Source organism: Pempheris klunzingeri, chromosome 3, assembly GCF_042242105.1.
Source record: "Pempheris klunzingeri isolate RE-2024b chromosome 3, fPemKlu1.hap1, whole genome shotgun sequence".
NCBI classification, from domain to species: domain Eukaryota; kingdom Metazoa; phylum Chordata; class Actinopteri; order Acropomatiformes; family Pempheridae; genus Pempheris; species Pempheris klunzingeri.
In genome coordinates this window covers 28,421,757-28,442,733 of record NC_092014.1, presented here as the reverse complement: position 1 = coordinate 28,442,733, position 20,977 = coordinate 28,421,757, and the positions used below count along the sequence as shown (strand labels likewise).

General features: G+C 44.2%; 1 protein-coding gene across 1 annotated transcript in view; it reads right to left on the bottom strand.

The window, feature by feature from the left end:
• Positions 1 to 19,667, bottom strand: part of vegfc (vascular endothelial growth factor c) — a 50,218-nt gene extending 30,551 nt beyond the window's left edge. Inside the window, exon 1 of the mRNA XM_070828166.1 lies at positions 19,426 to 19,667. Coding sequence (XP_070684267.1) covers positions 19,426 to 19,575 — 150 coding nt within the window. The 5' untranslated portion in view covers positions 19,576 to 19,667. The remainder of the gene's footprint in view (positions 1 to 19,425) is intronic.
• Positions 19,668 to 20,977: the final 1,310 nt, after the last annotated feature.

The window sequence follows — 20,977 nt, the reverse complement described above, 5'->3', positions numbered from 1 at the left end:
TCCTCCGACGGTTGCTCGGGGCGCTCTAGTTTGCCCGACTTTACCAGCATGTGTGACTATACAACACATGTGTGTTTAGGTACTTGTGAGTCTGACAGTCTCCCCAATGCATGCTGGGATAGCCCCTCTTCCCCCCTTTGAATAGCGACGTTCTCACTGTCTGAGACTGATGGCTTTCATTAAGCTGCATCTTCAGTTCACTGATACAGTCATTAAGACGGTTAGTAAATTACACTGTATAAACACAGAGGACAAAGACATACATTTCACAAGTTACACCAGTTTAGGCGTAGAACATTTAAAATGGTTAAAGTGACTGATAGTGGCCACAAGGTGGCAGTAATGTCTACGCATGGCCAGTGTTAATTATGCAGAGTTCGATCAGTAAACAGCTGCAAGTTTGAAATCTGATATTCTGCTCATTTTTGTAGTTAGTTATTGTAGGAATAAGCAATTAATCAAGCAGTAACCAAAACGACTTTATGACTCTCCAGCCAACCTAGTTTTATGTTGATGCAGGCTGCTTTACGTGCAACAGAGAACCTGTTTCTTCAGGCCTCCACGCAGACCCAGGCACACTTTTCTATGTGGCTTCACTGCATAAGCAGAGCGGGCTCTGCTCCACCTGCAGTTAAGCGATGTAATGAGCCCCGCATGTTCAGTCGAACTCGGAGAGGAAAAGCCACTCAAGAGCTGAGATGAGAAAAGGCCGTCCGGACTGACCTCAGGACAGGAAGGTGTGCTGATGGCTGGCGTGGCGTCGGGTTAGCTCAGTGTAATGGTTGTTCAGTGTGAGCTACGCTAAACACATGCTACAGCTCCTCGGGAGCCAAGTTCAGCTCTTGTGTTTTGTTGACCCACAGCTGAGTTTAGTTTGTGCTACCTGTGAGGCTGACTTCAGCCCTGGTGTGTCAGCCCAGGGAGAGTGGGTCATCCCTCATTAGGAAGGTTGGAGCTTCGATCAGGTAAAAACTTCAGCTTGATCAACATTTGGTTCAAGACGCACTATCTTTGTGAAATCTGGGAGCACATTCATGATTCATGCTCCCAACGGCATAAACCCATTTGATTGTAATGAACTCTTTCCTCCAGTACCACCCTCAGAACAAACTCACCATTTGAGCTGAGCCACTGATAAGCCTACAACAGCGAAACATATGCGGTTTGATCTCTCCAGCACTTTTATATTTTGCAGTGAACATTACGGCCTCAGAGGGGCAACTAATGCAGGATCCTGTATAATAACAGATGAATAATAGCTTAGGCTGAACACTCAGTGCAGTTTAACTGGAGCTTTAGTGGCTCTCCTCTGTGGAACTGGCTATCAGAGGGTTGATGTGATGACAGGATAAAGATCCAAAGCTGGCTCGTATTTAGGGATCAGAGCAACTGACAGTTCATAAATTCATCGGACCACATCTCACATACGCACACACATGTGGGCCCTGGGGGAGCAGAGTGTGTGAGGTGTGAAAACAGGAGCTGTGTGTGAGGGCAGCTGACACTGCAGTGTGGTAATCTCCTGTGGTTCATGGTTCCATACACACACACACACACACACACATATGCACTCATATGAACATACAAGGGACATGTTGGAATGGTCCAATAGGAGAAGAGCTCTGTCTGTGAATGTTGTGAATGTACAAGGGAACGTTTAATGGATCATAAAGGCTCTACGCAGCTCTGTTTCATATGGCAAGAGCATCCTGAATCATCTACTGTACTGCTAACAAGCGTTGACAATGTAAACATGATTAAATGCTTAGTTCAAAGTCTTTGTAGACAAACTGAGATCAGTAATTAGTGGCAGTCTTTATTTAGGTCACATGAAAGTCATTTGGGGGCTGAGGACTGCTGGCCACAGCCATCGTTACACTGACACAGCACCAAGTTCTCTTTTGCATCTATTTTTAATGGCAGCCAAGACTAATTCTATTTAAACCAGCTTGTTTATGGCTTAACTTATGAATGAAAAATGGGTTGCAACAATACTGTATGTTCAATACAATGGCACTTTTTCACCAGTAGACAACTGCAGGAAATCTGCACAGTGACATTACATCACATTACATTTACTTAGCTGATGCTTTACATTGCGTGCATTCAATTACATGAATACAAAGAAAACTTCACACAATACAAATACAAAGTACAACTTGCATCACATGTGCTGCTCTGCTTTTGAGCGCCACATTTAGAAAGAATGAGATACGGAGGAAGAGAGCTCCAGCTGCAATTGTAATACCCCACAGGAGTCAGGTTTCCACAGTGACTGTGGCATGACCAGTTGAACTCAGCCAGCTTTGGTAATGCATGACTAGTATGATATTGTTGTACATGTACCTGAGTGATCAGGCTGTAAAAGTGCAAAGCAGACTGCACGTCTGAAAGCGAGGCAATGAAAATGACCCATATCTGCATCTTTAAGGCCCATAAGCCATCTGAGTATTTGCAGGTTTTTCCCTGATCAGTCAGTGAAAAGTAGTTCAAACCGCTGTCTGCTCTGCTTGTATCCTCCTTGTGTACTTGAGCTGTTCATGGAGTCCATTAAAAAGTACAACTGCACAACTTTTTTGTTCTGTCCTGTTTGTCATTAGTGATCATGTGGTGTGATGATCCTAAGAACGCTCATGATCAGTGATTTCTTCATGAGCTCTTTGTGACACCAGAGAATTTCAGCTTCAATGTTATCAATCGTTGCTGGTGGTCATTTGCTGAGATATTTAACTTTGTGTGGACTGACAGACCCAAAGCTGTCCGACCCCCATGACACAAGCACGGCTAAGGTGTACATTTACAGCACGCTCCGACACAGCCAGTGTGAAATCAGTGTAAAATAACCATTCATTTGGCATACAGAGGATGTTAAGTAGCAGCTTTACTGTCCAGTGTTCAGAGTCACCATTCACTTAATTCTTCTTCGTTGGTATTGGCTGGAGTACGTGAATGTTATCTCACTTCCTGTCCTTCAGTACCGTTAGATATATGCCATTGTACTATTTATGATAAACAGCAATTTAACATCCGAACAATCACTCTAACAGGAACAATATGACTGTTCACTGCAAGCAAGGTCGTCACACACACACACACACACACACACAGACTGGCTGTCTGTGTAAGTCTGTTTACAGCCACTGCATAGATAACACACACACACACACACACACACACACACACACACTACTCCATTTCCTACAAGAAACAATGTGTGTATTTCTGTGTGTCTCTATATGCATATGCATGTTTTGTGAATGTGCTTCTGTCTGCACAGATCTTTTCTGTCCTGCCTGGGTTTCCGCCGCCTCCTCGTGTGTGTGTGTGTGTGTTTGTCTTTCTCTATGTGTCCTGTCTCAGTTTCCCCTGATTCTGTGTGTTTCTGTCTGTGTGTCAGGGCTGGTGTTTTCTCACACACACACACACACACACACATATACGCACAGTCTCTTCACGTGGGAAAAAGGCTTTTCTCTGCCATCACATCGGCTCAAAGAAACTAAAACAAACAATAGAGAATAAAGCAGGTCTAAATAGGACCTACTGTCAGCTGACAGCAGGTCCTTCCTGCAGTTGATGTTTCCTGAGTGTTTAAAGGTTGAGACAGCCAGACTAATCACAGCATTTTAACGTGGCTAAAGCCATCATATTTGTGGGTTTTACAGGTTTCAGCCTATTACCTTCAAAATGTGCATTTGCGAAATTGCTGCAATTTTCAAAAGCATGGTGCGAGTGTTTAGATCGATGTCCAAATTTGGACGCAGTCATTTGTAGTTCATTTCAGTAAACCATGAAAATCAACTTTCTAAACGCTTGAACCCAGAGAGCAGTCATCAATCACAGCAAACAACTCACACTCACAACATTTACTCCTGTGTTGTGTTTTGGCCGTGACACATTTCAGATGTGACGTTTAGAACCAATATTCATCAGCAGAAAAGCATAGTTCACGACATGAAACCCAATTCAGACAGAATGAAAAGCATTAAGTGAACCAGGATCCTTCTCCTGCTAAAAAGAGACTAACCTCACCTGAAAACAGCAGCGTCAGTCGGTCGTTCAGACCGCTTTTAAAGCCTTGTGATGATAGCAATTTCTTAAAAAAAAACATTTGGGATTTAAAACAACTGACCACCAAAACCAAAAGCTTATTAGACTGACAGGCCGTGACAATTAGATCGGAGGTAACTGAACACACACATGAAATACTGTACTTACTGTGTGCTGTGACCGTTTTCACAGATACAGAAGCAACAGGAGGTCACATCACATATTGTTATAAATAATGAACATCAGATAAGTACTATATTACCCAGCGCTGCTGTAGAAGGATCAACTAATGCTGCACATAACGGCAGGAGTCACTAAACAAAGACACATGCCACCGGTGTCTACAGAATCAGATTCAATCAAAGTCAATGTAGAAGCAGCAGAAGAACAACCTCTGACCCAGTGTGAGGTGGAGGTGGAGGTGGAGGTGGAGGTGGCTCGAGCACAGGCAGTGGTAGTAAGAGGCAAGAAAGACTGCTAGAGACACGAAGGCCTCTATGACTCTGAGCCTGGGACACAGAACCAGCAGGGATACTCAATTAAAATACAATGACCTAAAAAAATACAGTAAAGAATCTGCAGCATAATCACTTAATGACTTTAATTTCAAGAATGCTGAGGCCCAATTTGAAATCTAAAAATCTCCTGCGGCCCACCCAAACCTTTAATCATAGCTATTGATTAATACAAGAGACTAAGATGACGTATTTCCCTAAACAGTTTTTATAATGATTCATGTCAACATGGGCCTGGGCAGCGCAAATTAATAATCCATCCACATCCATCTGTAAAGCAACAAATGTAAGAAACTAAGTGCAAATAGTGAGTTGTTAAGCACGTGTCCTGGCAATAAAAAATGTTTCTGTGTAAAGTTTCTCAATATCCAACACAATATCAGCGTTAATGAGAACCAGACAGAAAATGTCACTTGAACGTTGAATCGGTGGAACATTCACATTTGTTGATTCACTTATTACAGTCCACCACAGCTCAGTGTGTGTTTTAAAGGGCACGAAACAAAGTGCTAATCCTCCAAAAATTGACATCAACAAATGCTACAGTCTCTACGACACCACCAGTTTATGTTGACACACTGGATGTGAATCACATGTTAGGGGACATTACATTGCATTACCTGCAACTCACCTAAAGAGAGGGCTGATGTTGCTGCATAGCAGTCTTGATGTCTGGCTCAGCATTTGGTTTATTCCTGTGCTTTGTCTTTAGAGCCACCAGTGCAGAAAAACCCACTCTCACACAGGTAAGTGGTAGCAAAAGGCATCAGAAGCATCACTGCTTTGACAGATCAGTATGTTCTGAGTGGACATGCAGCGAAGAAATGCTTCTGTGTGAAGATCAGTTTTAAAGCAGGTTCACGCGATAACTCCTGCTCTCTCGAACTGAGAGAACTCTATCCCCAGAGTTGCCCCCTCATGGTTTTCTGGTGCTGTCTGAGTGTCGGCATCGGCCTCTCCTCTTTGTTCACACAGATTGTCAAAGGACTCGTAATTGCTGAGTGCTGAGCCACTCTTCTGTCCCACAGCTCCAGCTTCCTTACTGTGGCTTCTGTCCAACTGGGGACATGACACGTGGTCACTGCTTCTCCGTGGAGGGAGGGTGTGTATTGGACAGTAACTTATTACTAGTTTAATTAGTAATTTCTTACATTTTGACAATAATTAACCAACACTGGTCATGAATAATGAAGAGGGAGAAACATGATATGGGTTTCTTATTAAATTGAGAAATCTCTCTCATAATAGATCAGGATCAGCAGGTGGATTTAATAGCAGTTTTTGAATTACACTAAAATCACATATCTGCCGTCTTCGTCTGGTTGTTTAATTCACACCTGACACCTTTGATTGACAGCTTTCAAACCAGCTAAAACAACACGAACCAGGTTTGTGAGCTCATCAGAGTTGGATTAAATCCGACAGGTAGAAAAGCATCCTTAGACTCTGAGCACAGTAGTGTTACAGCAAGTTAAAAAAAAAAAAAACAGCAGACAGTAAAAAGGTTCCATCCAAATGTAAACACAAAAGCGCCGGATGAAACGTGACACGGCTGTCAGACGGCTGCACACATGTCAGACAGCTCAGGACACATTTGTGATCACGAGACTCCCCGAAGCTTGAAACCAGAGACCGTTGGAGACCGAGGACGTTGGGCAGCGTGATGTCAGCAGCTGACACTCGTCCGCTCCGTCTGAGGGATCTACCTCCGAGGTTCGCCTCAGCTTTTTCACCACACAGGCTTTATCTCACAGTCAGGCTCTGGGAAAAGACCCAGCATTCATATCCCAAGAGCTTTCTGCTCTCTGCTGCCTAGCGGCGTTTGGAAAATGTGTTGCTGCTGTCCAAACTGAACTGTCTAACAGTCTAAAATCAAAGCAATAATGCTCTGACTGTTTTGTTAACTTTACTGTGTCCAGATTATCTTAAATATCCAGTTACACTTTAAACTCTAAATGGGCTCGAAAAGCTAATGAGTCCTGCAGAATCCCATCTACGTAAAGCGAGTAGTTTCAAAGCTAATTTCATCAAAATAAGACAAAGTTATGATGCTGCGTTTAGCACTAACACCTCACAGTAGGAAGGCTCAGGGCTCAAACCCGGCAGCCTTTCTGTCCCTGCATGGGTTCTTCCAGGTATTCTTTAGAAGCACTAATTAAAACTGAAACAGAAAACATTGATAAGAAGTCATGAAAAATTGTAATGATAGTTTAAAGCCCTTGTGAGATACGACAACGGTAAACCTCTTGGATCTCTGACGGTTAAGTCCACTGACCGTGGTTGAAATCTCTGGGCGCAACTACTATGTGGACCATGACTTCTTGTTTGTTTTGCTTTTGCCAAACTACAATTTTTTGAGGTCAACAGTGAACTTTCGTGCTCATATTTTCCACAGTTCCCCCACATCTGCCCCGAGTATCACAGAACAAGAAGGAAAAAGTCAGACTGGAGTCACATTCAGTCATACCAACAACATGATGCTCATGATTATCTCAAAGAAGTTGCAGTTTTCTCCACCTGTTTGTACGAGATAAGATTTTAGTTCCCTAAAAGAGATCAAACCAAAATTATTCATGACTGCGAAGATTCTCCAGTTTTGCAGCAAAGTCGACAACGAACGCAAACAAGCCGACTAAGAGCAAGAGGAAACAGAGCCAGTGTAACAGTTCTAGGGAAGAACTCCGAACACAGATGGAAAACCACTCAGACACAGCAGACTTGGAAAAGACCTATTAGATACTCACACAGCACATAAAAAGAAAGGAGATCCAACATATATTAACGCACTGTAGAGTAAAAACCACCTAGGACACTGTAATATAATACAAGTTGTGTTGATCTAGGATTTTGTTCACTGGTTTTGTTACTGCAAATGAAGTTCCTTTGAGACAGATGTTATTGTTCTGAGACAAAATGCAATTTATTTAATTTTAGATTAGATTAGATTAGATTAGACGATACACTAGCTTGTCCAAAGGAAACATAACTTGTTGAATACAGGGGCAGCTGATACTGTGCATATGATGCCGAGGTCGGGCACTGTTCGATAATGACATGAATATGAAAAACAATGAACTAGAATATAATGTCTAAGATTGTGAGACTGTTCCTGAGGTACGTCTGACTCTTTGCCCACTTGGTGTCCTGCCTTGTTGAGGAGATATGGGTGGAAAACCTGCAAAAACTAAATTCTGGACAAGAGTCTAAAGGAGGAAACTTCTAAGAGCACACAGACAAAGTTATTGACTGGCTGGTGGACAAAGTGGAGCTTTTAACAGCTAAAAAAGACCAGAATAGAGCAGAAAGTAGAGAGACTGTGGGACTGGTCTGACCTTACATGAACGAACCAGTTTACAGCGTCTCGTGTTCATGTCCAAGTGACACAGAACTTCTAAAAAACCTTTTAAAACTCTTTAAAGTCTGACTGACCACAGCTACATCTTGGAGGGCAGCACAGGTGTTCTTGGCTTAATCCTGCTTAGAATTTGTTCTGATCAGTTTGTGTCTATTTTCATGCCCAAAAATAGCAGCACAGAAACAGATCATCAGTAACCACAGCTTTTCTTTGCCAAACAAACCACGAGCCTGGTGGTCTCACCAAGTTTCAGTAGTTTGTTTGTTCCTTCTCTGTGTGTGTGTGTGTGTGTTAGAGTTAAAAATTCATCATGGCTGTCTGTTTGTTTAGCAGTCAAGTGTCTGATTGTGTGTCTGCCCTGACACACACACACACACACACACACACACACACACAGTTTACAGCCATACTGCCAATGTGTAACCGCAGCATGCTATGTGGAACAACAACAACCGCTGATGTCGCCGCTGGATGAAATGTTTAAAGCACAAAACAGCTTCAGACTTAAAATGTCTTACCAGAGTAAACAGTTGGTGACTCGCAGGGTCACAAGCCATCAGTCTGAAGTGATAATGGAGGCTGGAAGTACTTATTCTCAAGAAACACGGCCAATGACATGAAATGAGACGTGAAGTGAAATGGCTGAATATCTGTGAAATCTGGATAAGCATCATCCCCAGTGGGCTAAACGGGATGTTGTTGGTGATCATTGATCTTGCCTTTCCTGATCCGGCAAAGATACGGCTGTCACTAAAGGGTAAGACAACTCTGAGTTGTACTGGATTATTTTTATTATCACATGGCTCTGCAGATGCATCATCGTGTTTTCTTCAGTAGCAACGTAAGCCACTGACAGTTACTGGTACATTCAAGGGTCCACTGTAAACAGGAACTTCTATTACATAATTCGGCATACTTTTGATGGTTCCAATTTGCCAAAATGTAAACAGGTTTTGGCTTAAATTCAGGTCCAGGACTACCATATACTTCCTGATTACACCCCAAGCATTATGGAACCGCAACTTAGGTCATAATTATCACCAGAATGGTAGTAATAAATAAAATCAGCAACTTTTCTCGTGTGGAGGTCAGGCACAGTGTCAGACTGACCTACACTGCCAGCAGCAGCTCCGAGTCTATTTGAATATGGCTCAGGTGGCAGGTCTGAGTTCTGCAGGTGCAGAGCTGGTAGAGATCCGCTAAAATGGGCCTGTGCAGGTATCTAATAGAGATGTCATTTCGTGAAAAATGACGAGGTCAAGAGTTCCCTCTGCTCAAATACAGCCGCACATAAACACAAATGTTCACACGTATTGTATGCGTCCACACACACACACACACACACATGCAGGTTTAAGTACAGAGGTATGGGCTTACAGTAGATACCCACACACACACACACATTTATGCCATGGCAACGCTGTCACTTTTAATCACATTTCAGTGTTGCAATGTGGCAGAATCTGAGTGCTAAACCAGCTGTTCTTACTCATGTGCACACACACACACACACACAAACTCAGGGAGAAAACATCTGCAACTCCTTACAGAAAGGGAAGAAAGTTTTACACTTTCAATTTATAATACAGCAGACAGCAAGGTGCAGATTGAGAAACACCCAGAGAGACAATGGAGAATTACAGAGATGTGAGAAACATTATTAGATCAGATTAGATTAGATCAGACTGGATTAGATTTAGAAGTTTGGACAGTCCCCAGGTGTAAATTGAGTCATTGCAGCACCAAGGTATGATCTCTGGCAAGTACTTGTATAAGAAGGAACAGAGTAAATAAAGGATCACGTACAAAAGTTTAAGTACATAGAGAGAGAGAACGGCTTGCAGTGAAGAAAACAAAGCAGCACAGTTGAACGCTGGACACTTGAACTGAACACTGAACACTTCGGAGTCCTAATACAGTCTGAAAGGTGACAAAGTACAAAAACAGATCAAAATCCCCCCACAAATACAACATTAAGCTGTGCAACATTTAATACTGCATTATGGGACATCATTTAACCATTTCATTGGCTCATCATACAAGAGCTGTTGACAATTTTTTGGGAATCCAAACAACAAAAGAAGCCCATGCTGGCCAACTGCTTTGATTGTACATGTGTGCCTAATAAAGTGGTTGACAGTAAAGCAGTAATGAGCAGCTGTCACTGCTGTGCTTGGCCTGAACTGTTTTCAGGAACTCTTCCACCACAGTTCTCCAGTGGTGGAGGAATTATTAGGATCCTTTAGTTAAGTAAAACCAACACACCAATCCAACGATCAAACAATAATCCATCACAAGTAAAATCCTCGAGTAGAAGCACAGAAGTGTTATCAGCAAAAGCTACTTGACGTATTAAAAGTGAAAGCACTCGTTCTGCAGAAAAAAAGGGCCGGACTGAAGTATTATTATGCCTGACATTTTTAGATCGTTAATTAAACTGGTGAATGTTGCTAAGAATAGAAATAGAAGGAGGTGGGGGGGGGGGGGGGTTATGTGCATTACACATAGTGAGTAATCTGGTATTTGGCTGGTGAACGGCACAGCGGGCTCAATTACAGGCAGTCACCTCAAATTAGCCTAGAATGACTCTAACACACAATTCTGGAATGAGTAAATCAGGATCAGGTGACGTAATCAGACAATACTGGTGCTGATGTGCACTGCAACCGTAATATGGACCTAAAAGAGTCAACAAAGAATCCAAAAGCACCACTAAGTGCTGCAAAGGACCTCAGCGGCTGGCAAAACGACTACTAAAGCCAGAATACCAGTGCAGCCTGTTATGAATCGTCTGTTGCTCGTAGCCTTATTTTCAAGTTGTGCCTTTTGAATAAAAAGGGACGATGAGAGGACACCACCTCACCAAAGGGTCGGCACTGTGACCACCGGCAATAGCACAGGTTTAACACATACACTGTTCCGCCAGAAGAACAAACTCTGGGACAAGTGACCACAAGAGCACACAAGGGGACACGGAAAATATTTTAGAGAAAAGATTTCACACGCAGCTGCTCAGTTTAACTCTATTAACCTGTGAGACGGAGCGACGTCGTCCACTGATGTTACTAGAATTAGAAGAAAAAGCAGAAAGGTATCAACGATAGTAACAGGACAGAGTAAAGATCATGCAGTCCACATGAAGGCAAACTGTGGCCGGCAGTTGGTGTTACTGTGGTAGCGGAGGTGGTTGGAGAGTTTTGCCTGCACTAGCCAAGACATACACACCAAACCGGCCGTCATCACCAGCGTTTGTATCCAGAGATCAGAGCAGAGCGGACTTACACGAGGAGAACACTGGTTCCCACACTTTCAGCCAGTCTTACACTTTATGAGAACCTGTGGCTCTACTCCATGACGAAGCAGAGACCAAAAGAAAGATGAGATGTGAGGGCTCCACCGCTCTGGATGGTGCTTTCACTTAAACAGACTGCCGAAGTGAAACTGCATGCTTTTAGAAGGAGAGGCTGCCTCTTGGCCTCTCAGCTGTGACAATCCAACTTCATTATGCATTCTATCCTCACTGACCCTCTTTCACCCTCCATTTACTCCCATTCGCGGCTCCCCCTCCCATCTCCCATCTCCCATTCAGCCTCGCGCAGCTCAAAAACGCAGTGTGTCAACTGGTGAGGCCTGCAGGTCAGACTTTGGAGAGTCAAAACACCAACCGGTTGACCTTCACATATCAGAGCGCTCTGAATGAGCTCGCACATAGTTTGAGTTCAAAGTGCAGCAGAGTGAAAAGGCCGCCGTTACTACTGGTCGGTCAAAACGAGTCCCGGAGGAGTCAATCAGACGCAGGGTAGCAAAGGTGGGGTTTTTTAAGCAGCGTAAAAAAAACACTGCAATTTATGGAAGAGTATATTTCCAGGTTATATTTCTGCTTTCCGAAGGTCCAGGTGGGTTTACTATTAATAAAACAGAACATCTCCCATTACATGTGTTTCTTATAAATGTTTCAGATGGACACACATGGAGTGGGGTCCTGCTGGGAGGTGGATAGAAAGGGAGAAATGGACAAGGGAAAGAAAGAGAAGCTGTAGAGAAAGGGGTGGCGGGGGGGGGGGTGGTTATCAGGTTACGTTATCTTCAATTACATTTCATCAGAGCTTCGGTCCCGCAGCTGTTAATATTACAAAAATAACATTATTACATTCATTGTGGGATCATCCAAAAGACATGTGACGATCTAAAAGCTCTTCCTGACTGAGACCGAGCTCGTTCTGGATACTAACCCTAACACACTAACAGCAGCATTGATGGACGAGGTGTCAGCTGATAAAGCTGCACCGCACCTTCTGTATAAAAGGTACAAACATGGGAGGGGGGGGGGTAGTATCCATCTTTAACAAAGCCAAATGGAGGTGTGTAAAAAGTCCGAACCAGCAAGAGGAACGCGGCTCTGACACTTTTTGGTTTGACCCACCATAACTGTAAAAGGTCATTCAGACCAAGAGCGTCATGGATTTTTATACATGCAGTGGACAAAACTTATTTTTATATCTTACATTTATAAGCTTTGTAGAATTTGAATTCAGTGCATTGGACTGGACAGTGGCCATTAAGTGTATAGCAGAAGGTGGGGGAGGTTTTTTTACTTCCTCTTCTGCTGAGTAGACGTCATCCAGAGAGCGTTTATGCTTTTGCCGTTAGATGTCACTGCTGGAGCTTTAGCCTCCTTCTTCGGCTGCTTGCTATTCTTCTTTCTCTGTCAAAACCGTTTTTCGTAAGATGTACCAGATTAGGTGCAGAGAGTCGCTCAGGTTGTCTTTGGCTCAGAAGAAGAAAAACTAAGGGCGAGTGTGGACAGCACTGGAATGACGTTGAAATAAGAAAGGATGATTTAAAGCCTAAACTGGTGTGTGAGTTTTGGATATGATCGCACATGTGAGTAATCTCATCCACCTGGTTTCCATCTACAGCGATTAGACATGAACACACACACACACACACACACTTCTGTTTAGGTCAGGCCATGTTTTATGAGCAGGATGCTCACCACTGTATGACATGACATAAGCAGGGATGACGTGTGTCACAATGACAATGATATTGATTGAGTTAAAAAAAACATGCACAACAATCGTATGGCTGATGAATGTCACACTAAATAAACTGATTGCACCAGATCTGACTTCCAAATGAGCCAAACTTTGTCGAACATCCAGTCCTAACATGCCAGGATGGAGGCAAGCAAATAAGTGAAAAACAATGCATCACCAAATGACTTAACAGGAACTGCAGATTTTTGTGTGGGGGAAAAAAAAAAGAATAAAAAAATTGAGGTTGAGGGAGTTTTTCCAGACAAGACTAAAGTTACATGAAGAGCAGTAAAAACAGTTGGAAACTGTTGCACAGTGCATGTTACTGGGGTAGGGGTCACAAAGATCAGCCAGAAGGACACTTCCAGACCAGCGTGAAGGTGCTTGTGAACATAGAACTGAAATGTACAGATCAGCATCATTGTCAACAACCCCTGACTCAGCTATTTGAGTCAGTATCGACCCGCCGTGCAACACCGATATCGGTACATTCCTTGTTCGGCGCAGCACAGGCCACCTGGCAGAGATCTGCTCTCTGCTGAGTGCACTTCTCTACTTTAGTGATATTCATAGTGGACAAAGCTGATCTCGGATCTCAACACTCAGCCGGAGCAGTGAGCCTGAGCTCGACGATCCATAGAGAAATCCCAGAAAATTCCTTCGCAATGATTGCTAATTACTCACCACATTCTTCTGCAGACTCCAGGGGGTTGTGAAATATGACCGAGAGATACAGACAGACAGGGGTGGGGTGGGGTTAAGGGAGAGGGGGGGGGGGGGGGGTGAAGAAGAAATAATAGAAACTGAGATATGAAAGATGGTGCGGTGACTGGGTCAGAATAACGCCTGCAGACAGAGAGAAAGAGCATGACACTGTTCTATTCTTAGTCGTCTCCATCGCGATGAAGTAAGAGTGATGGAGCAACATGAGCCCACACGGAGCAAAAGAGAGACATTGAGACAGAGAGAGACAGATGCTGGCGTTGTGAAAAGTATTTCACCACATCCATCCGTCTCCTTCAGAGTTCAGGGTCATCTACAGATTACATGAGGGTCGGAAACTTTCTGGCAAACTACGGTGCCCTGCAAGAAACCATCATCACTTTAACCATAATTGATTTTCAAAGATAACAGAAATATTTGACTTGGAAAGAGGTTTTAAATCCCAGCTTGGTCAGAGTTTCTGTCACGGTAAAAAATTCATCCCTGAAACATAACTCGTGCTGTTTCTGTGCGCTCGGATGGAAAATCGAACATGAACAAGTGTCTGTTTTAAATGAGCTCAGCAGAGAATACATCCCGAATCTGTGGCTGAACAGCATCACTTTTGCTATGTAGAAGCTGGCACGTTAGCAGCTCCGGCCTCCGTTTGGAAAGGTCAAGCATCCGCTGATCTCCGCATCAAGGAAAAACTGATGGAAATAACAGCACATACAAAAACAGCTTTTATCCTTCCACTGCCATCAGGAACACTTAGATAAGTGGCCAATTTTATAACTATGCTTTAATGTTTCAGATTAAGGAATGTGCTTTTGCTACCTTCCTGGTGACCATCGTTTTCTTTTCATTTACCTGCGATAAACATCCTTTCCAAGTCAACTGTCAGCGCACTGAAACGAATGAAATCCAACGTAGAGGGTAAGAAGAAACACAAAAAATATGATCAAGTGTTCAAAGTGGGAAGATAAAATCAGCATGCAAAGACTTGGCTTCATATGCTGAAGCTGCTCTGGGAAACACTTGAAGTGGCGAATGTAATGTGAGCCAGCAGGGATTCTCTCGCTCATCAGGATCAAAGCTGCTGCCGCTCTTTTTTTTTTTTAGCCGTCTGAGAACAAACCGAGAGCACAGCATCACCTCAGCGTGTTTTACCACCAGATGGTGGCAAAGAGCGCCATTTGGTATCTGTGGCATCTTTAGGATCTGACTGCTTTCACACTGAATGACTGCAGTCAAATGCAGTTTGTCGGCGAATGTTGAGAACTAATTGAAAAGTGGTTACGTGGCTTTATATCATACTGGTCGTGTTGTGCATGATGTAGGGTGTTCTTCTTCTACTGTTTTAACAGAGAGAATTATTAAAACCATTAAAAAATACACGTTATGAACGAGGCTCATCGTCGCTGCCCTAAGAAAATCTACTGGGGTCCATGTGGGAATCAATAAAATAAGGTTTTCGCTGTGGCACATCCTCTAAGGCTGACTGAGCCACTTCACTGGCATATTTAAATGCTGTCCTGCATTGAACAAAATCGGGGCAGGGTCTCAAAAAAAACTCCACTGATCCTTGTAATTTCACATCGATGGTATTTATCACACTGAAAATGATTCACATAGAAGAACCAGCAAGTGGCCAACAACAAATACTGTATGATCAAATTAACATTTAAGAATTCTGTCTTGTTTGTCTGAGCATTTTGAGATCGACTGTTTTGGCTTGTTTGGTTAAAGCACATTCATCTGGTGCATCGGGCAGGGGTGTCTAGAAAGTGTTCTTACCATTATTAACTGTTATTTCGAAATCGGTGAGTTGATGGGGCTTACCCTCAGAAAACCCCAAGGCAATGAAGCATAAAAATGTTCTGGAGCAGATCCCGCAGGTCAAAAGGAAAACTAGACGTGGAAAGCCAATGAAAACATGGAGGAGAGGTAAAAAACAAAGAGGAACCACTCGGAGAGTCATGAAGACAAATGGCAGTGAACAAGGTTCACTGGAGGGTTTGACTGGGGATTTTTCCTCCATAACAGGCCAAATGTAGTAAGTCAAATGAGTCAAGGAGAAGCATGTTCAGCTTTGTAGCTGACTCAGTGTGCACGCTGACGTGCTGCATGCAGTACCGTACAGTCAGAAGCTGAACAGGGCTTCTTCCAGGCCTGAGCTCTTACTGATGTTTTTGGAATCAAGTATAATCTGATTTATTCAAGATTATGGACCAAGCGTTGACACCCAGTGTAGCACTGATTCATTTTTCAATAAATACGCATTTGTCAAAAGTGTTTAAAGGCCCAGAAGACGCCACCGGAGGCTGTAAAAGTCATTCCACTTCTCAATACAAACGGTTCGGAGGGACATTAGTTCCTGACATGATGTGAAAGAGCATCCAAAACACGAAGACCTCGCCAGAAGAATTTTTAGCCCACTGTTGACAGCTGATAATTGTAATTGGAATCGTCCTCTGAGGGCCGAGACTGTCCAAACTAAGCTACATGTCTATCTGGTCAGGAGCTGGGGAGACGTTTTACTCTCCAAGTGTCCCAACCAGGTCGACCAGGCGCTACACCGTCAAAATCTGTATCACATCCCGTCCGTACAACCATCAGCATAAAGCACTCCGATTGTGGCTCAATATATGGACCGTATTCCTACAGGAAGTCGCCCTACGCTGCAAGTCTTTGGACTGTGGAGGTAAACGGGAGCGTCTGGAACCACACAGACACAGAAGGAACGAATGGGCAGACGGACGGACGATTGTTGCACCATGATGCCACTGCATTCACAGCAGTGTCAGCACACACTCATATCAGTCAGTGCTGCACCAGCGGTCAAATGATGTATCGAGGAATTGAAAGAAAACGCAAAAATAATGGACTAAGAAGGCGTTTCTCCTCATGAAAGTAACGCCGGTGATCTGCTCGGACAAGAACGACCAACTAATCAACCGACCAAGCAGAAGCTGGTGCACCACATTCATTTAGCCCAAATATTAAAATATTAGTCAATATTTCTTAAACATAGTTTCATGGCTGCACATTTACTCTCTTGCTGAGTTTGAGTGACAATCACAAACCTGTGTAAGACAGATGTTTCCAGCACATAAGCTCTGACAAACCCACCGTACGCTGCAGGCTAACAGAGGTAACAACAAGCTCAGTGGAACGTTTAGCAGCTGCAGAGCCAGATGTTGTTTCTCGGTCTATGAGCCGGGTGCACAGAATTTGCTAACTGAAATTGACTCAAGTGACCTCACTTGAGACAATTTGTCAGATTTCACATGCACATCACAACACACAACTCCCCCTGGACCCAGAAAACTACTCCACTACTCCAAAAGACCTGTGAGCACACTTTGATGCGTAAAATCAATTCAACTTTATCCGTTCTGATACTCAGCGTAAGAACTGTGGATTTAAGCAGCGACATTGAGCTCTGGACGTTAGCCTTAAATAGAATCAATCAGAAAAGACCGGAGGCGACTCAACAGTGAGAACTTGTGTGTGTTAAGGTGAACACTGAACACTATTTGAAGCGTGAAACAAGGAATTCAAGTGTGTGTGTGTGTGTGTGGGGGGGGGGTTGATGAAATGCTTGACAACCTCATTACTGCATGCATCATCTCCAGCGCACTCATGTAAGATCTGCTTTCATCGTCAGACAGCGAAATGAGGTTTTCGGCCCACAGCAGAGACGAGCTGCTATCAGTTGTTACTCAGATTCCTCAGAACAACTGCAGCGGCTTTAGAGGCGGAAGACAGGAGCCGAGAGAGAAACTCATCATCCCAATTAAGAGTCCACTGTGATCAAATGGCTGCATGTTACTGCTTAGCACTTATCCCCCCCCCCTGCACACACACACCACACACACACACACACACACACACACACACTTGACCCCTGTGACACCTGCCTTTATTGGCTCTTTTCTCTGGCTAATTTGAAAACACTCCTTCCTAATCCTCCCCCCTGGAAAATGTTCACTTCTCTCTCTCTCCCTCCCTCCCTCCCTCTTCTCTCTCTCTCTCCCTCTCAGTTTCTTTAGCAGGTCAGTTCAATTCAAATCTGTTGTGCTGGCATGACATTAAAGAAAAGTGGGTTTCAATGGTCTATCAATCCAATCCAACTCTTATTATAAAACACGACAGATGGATAATAACGGTTTAACAAAAGCCAGTAAATATATGGAGTGTTACCTCCTGTGTGCAAAACAATATGCAGCTTGTTCATAATGTGACACACAGAATCAGAGTTTGTGTGTCTCTCCGTCCTTGACCTCTCTGATCCCGAGGCTCAGCAGAAAAAGCTCGGGCTAAACCTTTAATGATATCCTGTGAACCAGAACAGACGATTACAATCAGTTAGGAAAATACACTCAAAGAGATCTGGCTTTGGCTTCTCGTTCTGAGCACTGGCTGTTACTAACGCGCCTTTTGTTTTCACTCAAAGCCACGCACACACACACACACACACACACACACACCAGGGGAATAAAGCCTGGAGAGTGAATTGAGATAAAACTGAGTGAGAGGGAGAAAGTGCAAGTTTGTTTTGTTTCCTTCTTTTTCCGGCCGTGTTTGAACAGTTTAGTGACGTTTGGTGGACTGTGTCTCTCCGAGGGATGCGCCACTTGCTCAGGGTTATTTGCCTGCATTATCTGGAGGTGCCCACGCATTCTGTCGGTCGGCCACACGGTAAATCAAGTGCACTTCATTCTCCCAGGATACTTGCACATGTCGAGGAGCTAAAGGAACATATTCTGGGGACACGGGTGCATTTTCTGATTCACTGAATCCGAATAAGATGTAACAATCTCACATATGCGACAACTGTGGCTGCGTTAAAGACAAAAAGAGATCTGAGGATCCCACAGTTCCCATAATGCAACTAAAAACCATCTTTCGTTTGACCCGCCTGCACCCCTAAACGCCCACTTCCCTCAAACCTCACACCTCCAGCTTGTGGTGCACAGTTCTTGTTGGAAATACCACCGGCTGAGTCCTTCGGTGCCTCTTTAATAAATGAGCACTGAATGTCAGAATGATCCACAGTCAGTACTGTGACTCTGATCTGCTCTACTGTACATCATTAGGATTTAAGCCAACCTCAGCAGGGGGTGGGGGGGGGGTCCCTGTGAAGAGGTTTTGCTCTCCACTACACACCAGCTGTCCTTTACTTTTTGCTTTTAGTGGATATAGGAAACTGTTCTGTGACCTCCAGCCATGGAGTCCCTAAAATAACAAGGTGAAAAATTAAACTAGTCCTCATTGCTGTGGGGGGGCAGACAGACTCCGTCCCTCCCTCCTCCAAACCTGGAGACTTTTCACTTGGATTTGGACAGAACAGGATCACCCAGATCCCATCAATCCCAAACTGGAAACCCCGACCAGCCTGCAACAGTGAAATGATGGTAGAAAAAACTGAAATATTAAGAGCTGCATGGTGCCCCCCCCCCCCCCCCACCACCACCACCACCAGCCCTTCATCCTAAAGTAATAACCAGATGTTCCTCAGGGAGTCAGGCTCCTATTTTAGTTTAGCCCTGTAACCCCACTGAGAACCTGACAGGAGCATTAAGGGACTCAGATTTGGACTGTGTGGTCCCTGGACCCCCTGTGAAGGAGGTCCCTGGACCCCCCCTCCCTGACACAACCAGGTGAAACACCGGCAGGCTCGTGCTGAGTGAACTCAGACAGGTTCACTTGAGCCAAGTTCTGCTGCTGTCCCCCCCCCCCCCCCCCCCCCCAGACTCACCGGCTCGTCCATCTGCTCCTCATAGTCATAGTAGTCGCTGTGGCTGAAGTCGCTGGCGAGGTTTGAGTAGAGGAGGTAAGCCAGAAGCAGAGACAGTCCCAGTAGGTGCATGTTTGGGGAGTCCTCACGGCTCTGTGCTCCGACAAGCATAAAAATTTAGAATTTAAAAAACCCTCCTGTGCGTCTGCGCTGCGTCCTGCGTCTGCCGCTGGTTCCACTCTTTCATTTGGCCTCTCTGTCTGTCTGTCTGTCTGTCTGTCTGTCTGTCTGTCTGTCTGTCCGGTATGTGCTCCACAGAGAGCCTGCAGCAGCATGTGTGTGATCCCTTGCTGTGTGTGAATGAAAGCCCGGTCAGATGGGAGCGGATCAAGCTGCTGTCTCAGTTCACAGGAAGCGGACGAACCCGCCTTCAAAACAAAAGCCTGCAACTGCCCGCTTTTCTTTAGAAGGAGCGGCGACTGCCGTGCCTAATCGATACTTTCTGCTGACCTCTGTCGCCGACTGATGGCCAGTGCACTCCGTCACCTCTTTCCTAAATGAAAAATCATGTTTTCACCCACAGAGGGTGAGCAGCCATGCCTGTCTCTTTTTGGCCAATTATCTGAATAAATCACCAATCCATTAATCATTGATCATTTATTATCTGTCGGTCAAGAACTCACGGATAAATATGGTTTTACCCAGTGATCAGGGGCTCGTCACCGACACACTTCATGATGATCGATCATTAGATGGAAGCCACGTGATTCATTTCAATTAGTTTTCTTTAACTTTGGTAACTTTCTTTAGTTTTCTGTTAATGACTGTTTTCAAAGCTGATTGTGGCTCATTATTATCCACTAATACATCATATGAGACACTTTAACTCTGCATTAGTGTAACTGTGTTATCAGCTCGTGTCCCGTTTGGCACAGCTGGAAGCTTTGTGTCGTTTTATTGAGAAAGGTCCAAGCGGAAATGAGACTTTTGTGTTCTTGTCAGCTTCACACGGGAGTCTGAGGAAAAGAGCAGCGATCAGCTGACAGACAGGTGAGGGAGGGGCCGGGGGCGGAGGAGGTGTGCACACCTCACCAGACCTGCAGTGATGTTTTCACTGATCTATTTGTCGCCATTGATTTCTTCTTTTGCTTCATGTGTGGACTGAGATCAGAGCTGTGGCTGTGGCCCTGCTCACCACATGTCCTGTGTGGACAGTCAGGTGTGTCAGCCCTGACCAGCCTCACACACACCTCCCCTCCTACATTCCTCTAACAATCACAGTCTGGTTGTCCTGAGTGAAAATGTCGAACTGAACGTACATTTACATCCAGCGTTTATCTAATATTCATTGTTTTTCATACATGTCATCATATATAAGCAATTGTAGTGAATGAAGTGAACAGGACCTCTCTCTCCCTGTCTCTCTCTCTCCCTGTCTCTCTCTCTCCCTGTCTCTCTCTCTCTCAGATAGTATTATGGTGATGATCAGTTAGCTGAACACAAATACACCTTGAATACACACTTGTAAGGATGCTGTTAGGACCCAGTGTGGTGTGTGTTATGTTTGGCAAGG